General features: G+C 36.8%; 1 protein-coding gene across 3 annotated transcripts in view; it reads right to left on the bottom strand.

Moving 5' to 3' along the window:
- The window catches only part of PPP3CC (protein phosphatase 3 catalytic subunit gamma), a 107,041-nt gene that overhangs the window by 15,377 nt on the left and 77,822 nt on the right, over positions 1 to 13,842 (bottom strand). For all 3 annotated transcript variants that reach the window (XM_043981456.1, XM_043981455.1, XM_043981457.1), the window contains exons 6-8: positions 11,937 to 12,076; positions 3,452 to 3,529; positions 3,276 to 3,370 (exon numbers count right to left, since the gene is read on the bottom strand). In XM_043981456.1, the coding sequence (XP_043837391.1) occupies positions 3,276 to 3,370; positions 3,452 to 3,529; positions 11,937 to 12,076 (313 nt within the window). The remainder of the gene's footprint in view (positions 1 to 3,275; positions 3,371 to 3,451; positions 3,530 to 11,936; positions 12,077 to 13,842) is intronic.

The raw sequence follows: 13,842 nt of genomic DNA, 5'->3' as shown, positions 1-13,842 counted from the left end.
GGAGGAGAGAGGGGATGCTGGTCAGAGGCAGGGAAGAATAAAGAAAGGCTCAAAGGGTGGTCATGCAGTCAACAGAAATGGGGAAGTTTGGAAGAAGGATAGGTTGAGGGTATACAGAAAGTTCCATTGAGACACTGAATTTGAGATGTTTGCAGACACCTAGATAAAGATGTCCATCAGAAAAAAGGAAGTGGACTTCTCAAATATGCAGATAAGGTCAAGTAAGATGAGGACTGAGAAATAGGGATTAGATTTAGCCAATGTGGGGCAGCTAGATGGTGCAATGGATAGAGCGGCCGGCCCTGGAGTCAGGAGTACCTGAGTTCAAATCCCGGCCTCAGGACACTTAACACTTACTAGCTGTGTGACCCTGGGCAAGTCACTTAACCCCAATTGCCTCACTTAAAAAAACCAAACAAACAAAAACAAACCCCAAACAAAGATTTAGCCAATGTATTTGAAGTAATTTGTGAGACTGAAGATTCTGAGCATGAAGCCAAGGATTAAGGGTAGAAACCTTAAATAACATGGTTCAATTCATCAACCTCCTTAACTCCCATTACCAAGACCTTCACTCCACTTCGGTACCCCACTGGAGATTAATCTTCGCTGTCAACCCTAATTCTGTAACCTTTGTAAACCAGAACTCTACAACAGTTCTCTCTGTTCATAACTCTGTATCTTCCATCTGTCTCTGTGCTTTATTCTTCCTAAGTTATTCTCATCCTCATGGCTATCACCTCCAGTCCCTCTTTCTCTTTCTCTGTCTTACCAGTCCACCACCCTCTCTGGCCTCACTCTTCTCCCTCTTCAGTCTGAACTTTATGGCTGTTCAATATATGCCATCCATTTATTCTGTTTGGTTTGTTTTATTTTTGTTTGGGTTTTTTTTCTGCGGGACAATGAGGGTTAAGTGATTTGCCCAGGTCACACAGCTAGTAAGTGTCAAGTGGTCTGAGGCCAGTTTGAACTCAAGCCCTCCTAAATCCAGGGCAGTGCTTTATCCACTGAGGCCACCTAGCTGCCATCATTTATCCTTAATCCTCTGCTCTCTTTTTTCCACCACTGTTCCCACTTTGTCAGTACAACCTGGTTATCCTTGTCACTTTCTTTCTCCATTTTGATTTACATCTTTGCTGCTGAATGCCACACTGAAAAAGACCATAGAACTTCTGAATAGGCCTACCATAAATTGAGGTTATCAAATCTCAAATGGCTGAGCAAAATGCTGATCTCTTCATTAATGGGAAGGGAAACAACCTGGAGACCAGAAGAAGACTGCGACAAAGATTTGAACTGGATGCTATAGATAAATGAAGGAAGACAGAGGTGACAAATGAAAGGAATCATGGTAGATAATGGTGGCTGGGTGAAGAAAGAGCCCCCAGCACTGGAGAGGATGGCCAGGGATAAAGTATTTTTGGCAAGGTTTAAGTAAAGATAGAAGAACTAAGGTTAAAAAAGTACAAAACCATGTGCTTTAAGTCACATGAATAACTGTCAAAATCTAGCCTAAATCTGTACCCCGGTCTTCTAACTTCTAGACCAATGCTCAGTACATGATACCATTCTACCTTTTTATACATTTATCCAACAATGCTTGCGCTGCTCAATCATTTCTGGAAACTCTCTAAAGTCATTTTAAAACGCCCCCACCCCCACCCCAAGAAAATCAGTTTCCACTGTTAAAATTATACTTCAATTTTTATCTTTATTTTTGAAACTGTACTGCTTGGCTTATTCATCAGACTTTGCTATGAATAACTTTGGCTATGTCCAAAATCGAATCCACCCGCAAAGAATGAAACTTTTCCAGGATATTCAAAAGAATGTGTTCAAAGCTCCAAGGGCAATTCCAGAAATGTTTTGAGCAATGACAGCACTGCTAATAGTGTGTAACTTCCTATTTGATAACTTTGAGAAACAACACTTATGTACATTTATAAGTTTTTGTCTGTTATTTTAAGAAATAGATGACTTTGTACACAAACTGAAGTACTCAGAAAGATCCAGAGCTCAGAGGAGTCCCTGCTCTGATAGAGAGAACAAGAAGAAAGTGCTTGGACTTGTGATTTGGCTGATGTAGGAATGGCACCTCCTCTACCGTTTCTACAATTAGGAGAGTTTCCAAGGCTTTGAGAGGTTGAGAAGCTTGCCAAAGGTCACATACCCAGTGTCACGACCTGAACTTGAACCTAGATCTTTAGGGCTCTTCAAGACCAACTTCTTTCCACTATACTAAGATGTCTTTTTTTTTTTAAGTGAGGCAACTGGGGGTTAAGTGATTTGCCCAGGGTCACACAGCTAGAGTAAGTGGTTAAGTGTCTGAGGCCAGATTTGAACTCAGATACTCCTGACTCCAGGCTGTGTCTATCCACTGCGCATCTAGCCGCCCCCTACTAAGATGTCTTTTGTCCTGATAAATTTTGTTGTTTAGTAGTTTCTGACTCTTTGTGACCCCATTTGGTGGTTTTCTTGCAAAGATACTGGAATAGTTTTGTCATTTCCTTCTCCAGATCATTTTACAGATAAGGAATGAGACAAACAGGGTAAGTGACTTGCCCAGGGATACACCGCTAGTTAAGTGTCTGAGGCCAGATTTGAACTCAGGAAGAACTCCAGGCCCCTAGAGCTTTATTGACTGCTGCCACCTAGCTGCCCTTATCCTGATAAAACACACATGAAATTCAGAATCACAGGATTTTAGAAGGGGAATAAATCTCACAGATCACCCAGTCCAAACCCTATATTTTCAGAGATGAAGAAAACAAAGGCCACCCAAGGTCACACAGTCAGCTAGTAATGGAGCTGGGACTGGAACTGAGATCAGCATAACAGCACCTATATGATGCCACCTTCTGGGAATTCAAGAACAGGCAAGAACAGCTCGGCAATTCAGAAGTATTACAATACCAGAGATGACTTATTCTGGGTGAGGTAATGCTTAAAAATAGATGACATTAGCCCTGAAAATAATAAATTATGCTGAAGCCAATCTGAGAGGGCCCAATAAGTGCAACGACTAACACTAAGATTTCTACAGCCAAGTCATATACTCTTCTTGAATTTTGCCTCTGGAACACAAATGAGATTCTACCTTCATTACTCATGTCCCTGTCCTGAGGTTCCAGCCCAGCAATTTTTGAGGTACTGTTGATATACAGCAGAGTAATTAACATCCCATGTCCCTGAAGTAGGTTATTCCCATACAACATTAAGTTAGTATTCACATATTACCCATCAAACTCAATCCAAACCATGTCATATTCCTTTACCTTTGTTGTTATAGACATCTAGGTAATTTGGGGCAGAGAAAATTGTAATGAGTGATGGAAAGCCTGTTGTCTGGCTCTTCCTATACATTCGATACCTGAAAAAGAAATGACAGCTCGTCTGTCTTGTTAAAAGGAAAAATTCTTCAGGGACACGATGCAGTTCTAGTATGACTTACCCGGAATCCTGAGCTTCATGGGCTCTGATTACTGATAACAAACTATTGCTTTGCAAAAATTCACAAACTGCAGGATAACTGAAAAAAAAAGTTTGTAGAAAATATATCAATTCTGAGCTAAAACAATTATTTTCAGGGTTAGGTGCAATGGGATAAAAATCACCAAAGATTTAGAAGCGGAAGGGATCTTAAAAGCTATCTAATCCATCTTTCTCATTTAATTTTTAAAACTTATTTTTTCAATCAACAAAAATAAAAAGTCTATTTTCTTCCTCCCCCACACCAAGACGGGAAAAATCTTTATAGTAAACATAGTCAAGCAAGACAAATTTCACCATTTGCTACTCTATACCAAGTCCATCATTTCTGTCAAGAGGTACAACCCCACAATTTTACAAATTGAGGCCCAGAGAGATTAAATCAATCTGCTTTGATTTTAGGGGGGCAGGGCAATGAGGGTTAAGTAACTTGCCCAGGGTCACACAGCTAGTAAGTGTCAAGTGTCTGAGGCCGGATTTGAACTCAGGTCCTCCTGAATCCAGGGCCGGTGCTCTATCCACTGTGCCACCTAGCTGCCCCTCTGCTTTGATTTTAAACATTTAACAAAGGAAGAATTGCATAACTTCAACAAGATCTTTGTATGTGATCAATTTATATTCTGGTCACTTGGTTTAATCATTCCAAATAAAATATATAAATTAGGAGGGTTCCTTATATACTTTTTTTTTTTTTTAGTGAGGCAATTGGGGTTAAGTGACTTGCCCAGGGTCACACAGCTAGTAAGTGTCAAGTGTCTGAGGCCGGATCTGAACCCAGGTCCTCCTGAATCCAGGGCTGGTGCTTTAACCACTGCGCCATCTAGCTGCCCCCCTTATATACTTTTTAAAAAGGAAAAAGAAAACTTCACAATATCTTCAGCCTCCTTTTCTCTTCTCACTAACTCCTTAACCCTTTGCAATCTGACGTTACACCACATCAGTCAACACAAACTGTCCTTTCCAAAATTACTAATGCTCTCTTAAATGTCAGATCTAATAATTTTTCTTAAGTCCTCATAATACATTCTATAGAAATTTTGAATACAATTTCTACTCCTATCTCTTTCTGTTGAGTTTTGCTGGTATTATAAAGGCTGTAGATTTCTGTGGGTTCATTTTTTTTTTTAAGAAAAGAAAAAACAGCACAACTGATCAATACATTGAAAAAAATAAAAAAATATGTCCATTGTGTAAGACCTGTGAAACTGCCACCTCCATGAAGAGGTGAATTTGAGGCATCCTCTCAAATCTCTTCTCTTGAGTACTGCTTGATCTTTACAATTTTGTTAATAATCACTTCTGATTTTTGTTGTGTCATTGGTTCTTTCCATTTACATTGTAGCTATTGTGTATATTGTTTTCTTGGCTTTGCTTACTTCACTCTGCATTAGTTCATGTGGATCTTTCCATACTTCTATGTATTCATCACACACATCATTTCTGACAGCACAGTAACATTCCCTTACATTCACATACCACAATTAGTTTAATCATTCCCCAATCGATGGGCATCTACTTTGTTCCCAATTTTTTGCTATCACAAAAAGTGATGCTATAAATATTTTGAAGTATATGGGGATCTTCTTAGAAGTATATAAGCCCAATAAAGGAGTCCTCTGGTTCAAAGCCTGTGAACTTTTTAGTCACTTTATTTGCATAATTCCAAGTTGCTTTCCAAAATGACGGTACCACTACATAGCTCTATTAACAAAGTATTATTAAAGTGCCTATCATTCTACAACCTTCCAACACTGACTACCGCTATTTTTTGTCATCTTTTCTAGTTTGCAGAGTGTGAGGTGAAGCCTTACTTAAGGCTGTTTTGATTTGTATTTCTTATTATTAGTGTTTTGAATCATTCTTTCATGTGGTGTGAATACTTTGCAATTCTTCTTTTGAGAACTATTTGTTCATATCCTTTGGCCATATATCTATTGGGGAATGGCTGTTAGTAATATATATTTATTTTCTATGTATCTTGGATTCCAAACTCTTATAAAAATATATGATAACGACTTTTTCCCCCATTTGGCAGTTTCCTTTCTTATCCTAGGTGCATTAATTTTTTTTTTCTGTGCAGAAGCTTTTCAGTTTCATGTAATCAAAATAATCTACTTTATCTTTTTTTTTGAGGGGGCGAGGCAACTGGGGTTAAGTGACTTGCCCAGGGTCACACAGCTAGTAAGTGTTAAGTGTCTGAGGCCGGATTTGAACTCAGGTCCTCCTAAAACCAGGGTCAGTGCTCTACCCACTATGCCACCTAGCTGCCCCTACTTTATCTTTTATAATTGCTTCTATCTCTTCTTTGGTTAAGAATACATCTACACATGGCTGTGAGAGATATATGATGTCTTAATTTTTTAATACTATGTGTGGGCTTATTTATATATTACTACTTCATTAAGGTCAACTTTTAAATTGAATCTCCAGAGTTCCCTAACTAGGCTATTAATCATTGTATTACCTACAAAAAGTGCTAATTTTGTTTTTTTGCTTATTCCCTTAATTTCTTTTTGTCTTATTTCTTTGGCTAGTATTTCTAACACTATATCAAATCATGCTGATGATAATGGGCATTCTTGCTTTACCCTAATATTTATTGGAAAGGTCTCTAGCATTTCCCAATTACAAATAATGCTGACTTTAGGTTTTATCCAGCTAGCTAGGTAGCTACTTATAATATCTTGGGCAGCTAGGTGGCATAGCAGATAGAGCGCTGGGCTTGGAGATCTGAGTTCAAATCCAGCCTCAGACACATAATAGCTATTATGGGCAAGTCAATTAACCTTTGTCTGCCTCAGTTTCTTCATCTGTAAAATAAGCTGGAGAAGGAAACAGCAAGCCACTATGATATCTTTGCCAAGACCCAAATGGGGTCATGAAGAGTTGGGAATCACTGAAACAACTGAAGAACAACAAATTGTAGTATAAAGGAAAGGTCCATTTGTCCCTGATTTTTAATGGAAATGGGTATTGTATTTTTTGAAAAATCTTTTTTCTCTTTACTGATATAATCATGATTCATATTGTTTTCACTATTTACATGGTATATTATACTTATACCTTTCTTAATAGTGACTCATATATTTCTGGTATAAAAACCTGGTCATAGGATAAAACTGTTATAGTTTTTCATTGTGACTTCTTTGATGATAGACTAATCATCATTGTTTATATCTATTCATTAGGGATACTGAGCTATAATTTTCTCTAATTTGTTTTCCCCTCATTTGGCTATCAAGATAATATATCTGCAATATAAAAGGAGTTTGATAAGATTCCTTCTTTTTCTATTTTTGCAAACAGCTTACACATTACTGGAATTATTTGTCTTTTCAATGTCTGATATAATACACTTATAAATCTATCTAGACCTGGGCTTTTTTCCCTTGGAGTTCATTTATGGTTCAACTTCTTTTTCTAAGATTAGTTTTTTAAATTATCTATTTCTCATTCTGTCAATGAGTATTTTATTTTTGTAAATGTCTGTTTCATTAATTTATCAATTGTATTGGTCAAAATTGGACAAAATAGTTTCTAATAATTCCCTTTACTTCATTTGTGAATTCTCCTTTTTCATTTTTGATACTGGCAATTTGGTTTTCCTTTTCCCCCCAATCTGACTGATTAATGATTCACCTATTCTTTTAGCACTTAGCACAGTGTCTGCCACAAAGTTGGCATTTAATAAATGTTTATTGATTGATTGATCCATTTCATTAGTTCCTCAAAAAAAAATTCAGCTCCTTTGATTTATCAATTCAATGGGTTTTTACTTTCATTTTGGATCTATTCTTTTGTTGATAAAAGGAATATTTCAATATATAAAATTTCCCTAAGAAATACTTTGGCAGCATTCCAAAAGTTCTGGTATGCTGTTTTCTTTTTGTCATATTCTTTGAATAAGTGATATATTTTTTCTATGATTTGTTCTTTAAGTCAGCAATTCTTTAAATTTAAAGTTATTTAGTCATCATTCAAGTTTGAATCCTTTCCTCAAAGGCTCTTTATTGATTATTCAACTGTCCTTTATTTAGTTAAGATGAGTTAAGTTCATTTGACATCCAACCACCTTTCTTCCATTTTTTTATACTTTTCATCTCATGCTCCAATTATAATAAATAAGTTCTGTCCATTTCTCCTTCATTTATTTTCTAGCATATTCCCTTTTCTTTCCTCTCAAGACCAAGAAAATAGAACCAAACCACCCCCAATCCCTCTGTTCATCTTATTTAATTCCCTTTATCAACCTTGAAGTCATTAGCATTCTGAAGGGACACATATCTTTCTTCCTCTATTAGAAGTACCTCATCATTATTTAGCCCCTTCAAATGGCTCAAATGTACTTACTTTTTTTTTTTTTTTGGTGAGGCAATTGGGGTTAAGTGACTTGACCAGGGTCACACAGCTAGTGTTAAGTGTCTGAGGCCGGATTTGAACCCAGGTACTCCTGACTCCAGGGCTGGTGCTCTATCCACTGCACCACCTAGCTGCCCCTGTACTTACTTATTTTGCTATGTTTCTCTTGATTTTTATATTTGCATCTGAAACTTCTACTCAGCTTTGTTCTTTTCATCAGGTATGCTTAAATTTCATCTATTTCATTAATTACCTGTTTTTTTTTTCCTCCCTCCAAGATTGTCCTCAGTCTTGCAGGACAAGTTAGTTTTGGCTGTTAGCTTTTATTTTTTGCCTTTTCAAATATCACATTCCAAGATTTTCATTCCTTTAGCAATTTGCTACATTTTATGTGATCTTGACTATTGTTCCTTAGTATTTAAACTTTCTTTCTAGCTGCTCACAGTACTTTTTTTGACCTATAAGATCTGGATTTTTGTTAGGACATTTTGGGGTGTTTTCATTTCGGAGATTCCTTCAGGAAGTGGCCAGTGGATTCTTTCTGTTTTCATTTTGCCCTCTGGTGTTATTAGAATCTATGCGGCATTTATGATTTCTGAAAATGTGAGATCCAAACTTATTTGGGGGGATAGGGAGGGGGAGTAAAGAAGAAAGTTAAGTTGTGGTTTGCATAGAGTCTGATGATTCTTAAATTGTCTCTCCTTAAACTGTTTTATAGGTTAAAACTTTTTGATAGTAGATATATTATATTTTCTTCTGTTTTCCCAATATTTTGAATTTGTTTTAATATTTCTTTCTCCTGAGGGTCATTCAGTTCTGTTTGATCCATTCAAAAGTTCAGGGAGTCTGATACTTGGGTAAAGTTTTTTACTTTCTGTTTTAAGCTATTTATTCTCCTTATAATTCTTTTGTCCAAAGCTCTTATTTCACCTATAGTTCCATTAAAAGAAATTTATTGATTTATTTCTTCCAGGTACTTCCATAGTCCTTGTGTTAAAGCCATTTTCCCCCCTGAGGTTCTGCTCGAAGTTATTATGGAATTGTTCTCTTCTTGTGGGTTTATCTCTGGGTCACTGTTTGACTTGTATTATTTGATAGTGTTCTGTGTCATCTTTTGTTTATTCATATTTCAAATTCAGTTCCCAATTTAGGTCTTTGTGTTAAGATTAAGATCCACTCATTCACACATTATTGAATAGGACAGACAGGCCCTTTTTGATCATGACCTTGTTTTCTTGGATTCCTGCCATCAGCTTCCATTTCCTCAGGTGTATGTGCTCAGAACTGTGTTTAGCTGTTTCCAGTCAGGATGCTTCTGCAGTTTTCTGTCCCTGTTGGGGTTTCCCTACTCAGAATGTTGCAATTCTCTTCAATCCCTCCTTGGGATTCCCCTGTTTACCTGTGCTCATGCTGGTTTCTCTGGCAGGCCCTCTCATCTAGTATTCATAGCTTCTGGCTGTCTTTTCTCTTCAAACATGAGGTGGATGAAGGAGCTGACTGGATTCTTGGTCACTGTTCAATTTTGTATTCTTTTTAAGATCATTGCTGAAGTAAAAGTGGGAGATTTGGGCTCCACTAGGACATTTCATATATCTATATTAACCAGAAATTTGTAGTCAGTCACTCAGCCTAATATGTGCAAGGTACCTTACTAAGTGCTGGGGATACAAAGAAAAGGAAAAAACAAACAAAAAACTATAGCTCCAAACAGTCCCTGTTCTCAAGAAGCTCACGGTCTACTGAGGGAGACAGTACGCAAACAAGAAATATAAAGGATACACTGGAGATAATCAATAGAAGGAAGGCACCAGCATTAAGGGGGATTTGGAAGGACTTCTTGCAGAAGATGGGATTTTAGTTGATACTTGAAGAAAGTCAGGGAAGTGAGGAAACAGAGATGAGGAAGGAGAGAACATCAGACATGAGAGGAGAAGCTGAGAAAATGTCTGAAGTTGAGAGATAGAACAGTCAGGAAGCCAGTGTCACTAAATGGCAGAGTTATGTGGAAGGGAATAAGAGATAAGAAGATTTTTATTATCATTATTTTGCTTATATTTATTGGTGTTGTCTTGTTTAAATGTAATCTCCTTGAAAGCAGAGATTCTTTAATATTTTCTTCTCTATCTCTGTTGTCTAAAACGGCAGGCACTAATGTTTGTTAATTGTTTATTTAGTCTTTTCCCAGCAATTTGCATTTGTGAAAAGGCTCCCCCCATATGTATTATCTCCATGGATTGAAGTTCTTTCCTTCAAGGTCCAGCTCAGGTACCACCCAGAGACAATTAATTAGGTTACCTGGGGAGGCATTATGTGAGACAATTCTTAATATGACTTTTTATAAATGTACAAAATCTGATACCAGAAGTTAGTTACTCATCAATGTGTGTGTGTGTGTGTGTGTGTGTGTGTGTGTGTGTGTGTGTGTGTGTGTGTGTGTGTGTGTGTGTGTGTATATATGTATAATGATAAATTACCCTAGAGAGGTATGGTTTTCAAGCCTTGCCTGGGTGCACAAATTCCTTAAACCTGACTTTCATGCTACTTTCCTCCTTGCTTTTTTCTTTCACCCCTATCTCAACCACTAGAAATAATGTTTCTCTCTCATCCTAAACTATGTCTCTCTAACTGACTTTTCCTCTGCACTTATCAAGATTCTGCCTTATGCTTATTTATGTTTTTTTCTCTACTAGATTGTAAACACTTAAGGGCAGCGACTGTGTCATTTTATTTTTATCTTTCCAATGCCTTGTATATAGCAAGCATGATGAATACTGAACTTTTTCAAAATCATTACACTTCAGATAGCACAATGCTTGAAAGAAGCTTGTCAATGGATAAATACTTAAACTGAGTAACGAGTATTCCTATTTATTTAGCAACCTAAATTATTTAGCAGCTGAAAGTTTACAGATCATTTTTTTCACAATAACTTTGGGAAGTTCACTTCCACTCTGTCAAAAAAGTAAAGATCAAAGGACTAAAAAATAAAAGAACCACTTAAAAACCATGTGTAAAGTACCAACATCAGAACATGGCCTTTAAAGGCTTTGTATTTTAGAAAGAAATATAAAAATCTGATACTATCCTAGTGAAGGATAGTAAATTTAAAATGGTTATCTTCAGGTGTCAAATTTATCTAGGAGGAATATTTGGGGCTTGAGAAGCAGAGCAGAAATACAATTTATCTGAGACTACTTGCGGTCTAATTTATTTAGTGGGTAAATTTCTTTTTATTTGTCTTCATGTTGTTCAACGTCTGGGCCATGTTAGCATCTTCACTAGATACGTGCATGGGGTGGAGAAAGAAGGTGGAAATCATCCAAAGAAAAGGGAAATGATCCCATTTTGTCACTTATAAACAACCAGTAAAAAAAAAAAAAAGGTAGTTGGGAGAATAATGTTCAAAGTATTGCTTAAAATTAAGCTTCTGGCTTATCTGCAGATTTTTATCAGTGTTTCATTCTGGCCTAATTATATGAAGATAAAAGAATATTGATTAGGATATGCATTACTGAATTGGATATAATTCTAGGTTATTTTTTGTTTTTTAAATTTCATGCTACCTTTCTCCCTATTTTTTTTTCTAAGACAGCAACAGCTAATGACTACGATTAAACCATGGATTTAATAAAAACCACCAAGAATAATAACTCCAAATGTTCTGGGTTTAATAAATGTCTAAATAACACTTCATACCTTTATCTATAGTACCGAAAAATGATCAGATATTTGGATTGTCATGAGACATTGAAGGATCCTTAATTAGATTCAACCTACCATAGACAAGAACATAACTAACATGTTTTAGAAACATTTCACCCAAAAAGTTGAAACAAAAGAGTTATCTGAATAATGCTCAGTTCACCAAAAAACTACATTAGAAGAGTTCAGAAAAAGGGAAAAAGAGAAGTTGACTTATGGTTATGGTTGACAACTTAAACTCTGAATAATGTAGCATATTAAATGTAATATGTTAAATATTAAAATGCATCTATTTTACTGGACTTAATAATTTACTTTTTACAAAATCTGAATACAAAAACCATTGTTGTTACAACCCTACTTTGTAACTTTATAAACATGTTTACCTGTAAAAGTAGGAGCACCCTCGGACAGTGTTGTGGCTAAAGTGCTCCATGGTCTTCTCATTGCCATACTCCTCCAAGGGATCAGACCAAAGCAGGTCACACATTGGTCCAAAAGCTGGAGGTTCCCTAAACCTGTCTAACTAGAAGGCACATAAAAGGCAAAGAAAACCATGAAAACAAATGATTTTTGGTATTTTGTAAGTCAAGCAATTACTCTACTTCCCCTTATTTAGTATAAGAAAAGTAAATAGCAATTTCCAACAAAGTTCATATGTAAAAAGAACACAAAAAATGAAAGCTACCTCCATTTTCTTATTAAAGAAGATAAAATTACAATTTCCTTGGGGCAATAAGAATCCACATCTATTCTCTTTCATGGTTATCCCTCCTGATCCTTCTTTTATTCCATCTGATAAATGCTGGGTGCATGGAGTTTTCTTTTTATTTAGATAAGATATTTTAATACAAGTTATAGCACCTTAGAGTTTTTGGTGACTGCCATTTTAGTTATAACAGTCATCATCATTGTACAATTGAGAAAATTGAGGCATAAGAGGTCTTAAATTAATTCCCTCTAACATCCCAACCCCTCTCCTTTCATGGGGTCCTAAGCATTATAGGGGCTCATCAGTCAATCACTAAATAAATGTTTAAGCCCCACTATGTGCTAGGTTCTGTGCTAAGTGCGGGGGATATAAAGAAAGGCAAAAGCCAGTCCCTGCCTTGAAGAGCTCACATTCTAAGGGAGGAGACAACATGCAAACAACTATGTACAAACAAGCTATATGCCAGATAAAATCGAAATAATCGATGGAAGAAAGACCCTAGAATTAAGAGAGATCAAAAGACTTTCTATGGAAGGTGATTTTAGCTAGGACTCTAAGGAAGCCAAGAAAGCTACAAGGAGGAAATGAAGAGGGAGAGAATTCCAGGCATGAAGGACTGCCAATAAAAATACCCAAAGTCTAGAGATGGAGTGTTTTTTAGAGGAGGGAGGTCAGTATAACTGAATCAGAGTATATAGGGGGAGTGTGCAAGGAATAAAAAACCTGGAAAGAGGGATATATGACACATATTATCAAGGCTTTTAACACCAAGTAGAGCATTTTATATCTGATAGAGAGCCACTAGAGTATACTGAGATGGTAACATGGTCAGACCTGTGCTCCAGGAAAACCACTTTGGCACCAGAATGAAGGACGGACTGGAATAGGGAGGGAGGGGGTAGTAGGGAGACCAATCAGTAGACTGTTACAATAGTGCTGGCATGAGGTGATGAGGGACTTCACTAGGGTCGGGGCAGTGTCAGAGAAGAGAAGGAGGCATATTACAAGAAATGTTAAAAAGGTAAAACTGACAGGCCTTAGCAACAGACTGGATATGGGAATGTGTGGGTAAGAAGCAGTGAGTCAAAGATGACACCTAGGTTTTGAGCCTGTATCACTGGGAAGATGCCCTAGAAGTAAATAGGGAAGTTGGGAAGATGGGAGGGCTTGGGAGGAAAGATACTGAGTTCTGTTCTGGACAGGCTAAGTTTAAGATGTCTATTGGACATCCAGTTCTAGAAATCTAACAGATAACTGAGATGTCTATTAGAGGAAATCAATAGAGAAGTTAAAGCTACATAAATAGATTTGAGAATCATCAGCACAGAATATGATACTAAATCTATGGGAGCTAATAAGATCACTAAGAAAAATAGCATAGAGGAAAAAGAGAAAAAAGACTAGTGCAGAACTCTGTGGGATACCTATGGCTACCCTGGATGAAGATACAGCAAATCAGATAGGCAGGAGGGAAACCGAGAGAGAGAGTAATATCAAAAAAACTCAGTGAGAAGAGAGTATTAAGGACACTAGCCTCCTGCGGTAGCAAGTACAATGGCGACACCCTGGTAAAACCATTG

The sequence above is a fragment of the Dromiciops gliroides genome, chromosome 2 (assembly GCF_019393635.1).
Source record: "Dromiciops gliroides isolate mDroGli1 chromosome 2, mDroGli1.pri, whole genome shotgun sequence".
In the NCBI taxonomy this organism is placed as follows: Eukaryota; Metazoa; Chordata; class Mammalia; order Microbiotheria; family Microbiotheriidae; genus Dromiciops; species Dromiciops gliroides.
Note: the sequence above shows the minus strand (reverse complement) of the source record. Positions and strands in the feature narration are given on the sequence as shown.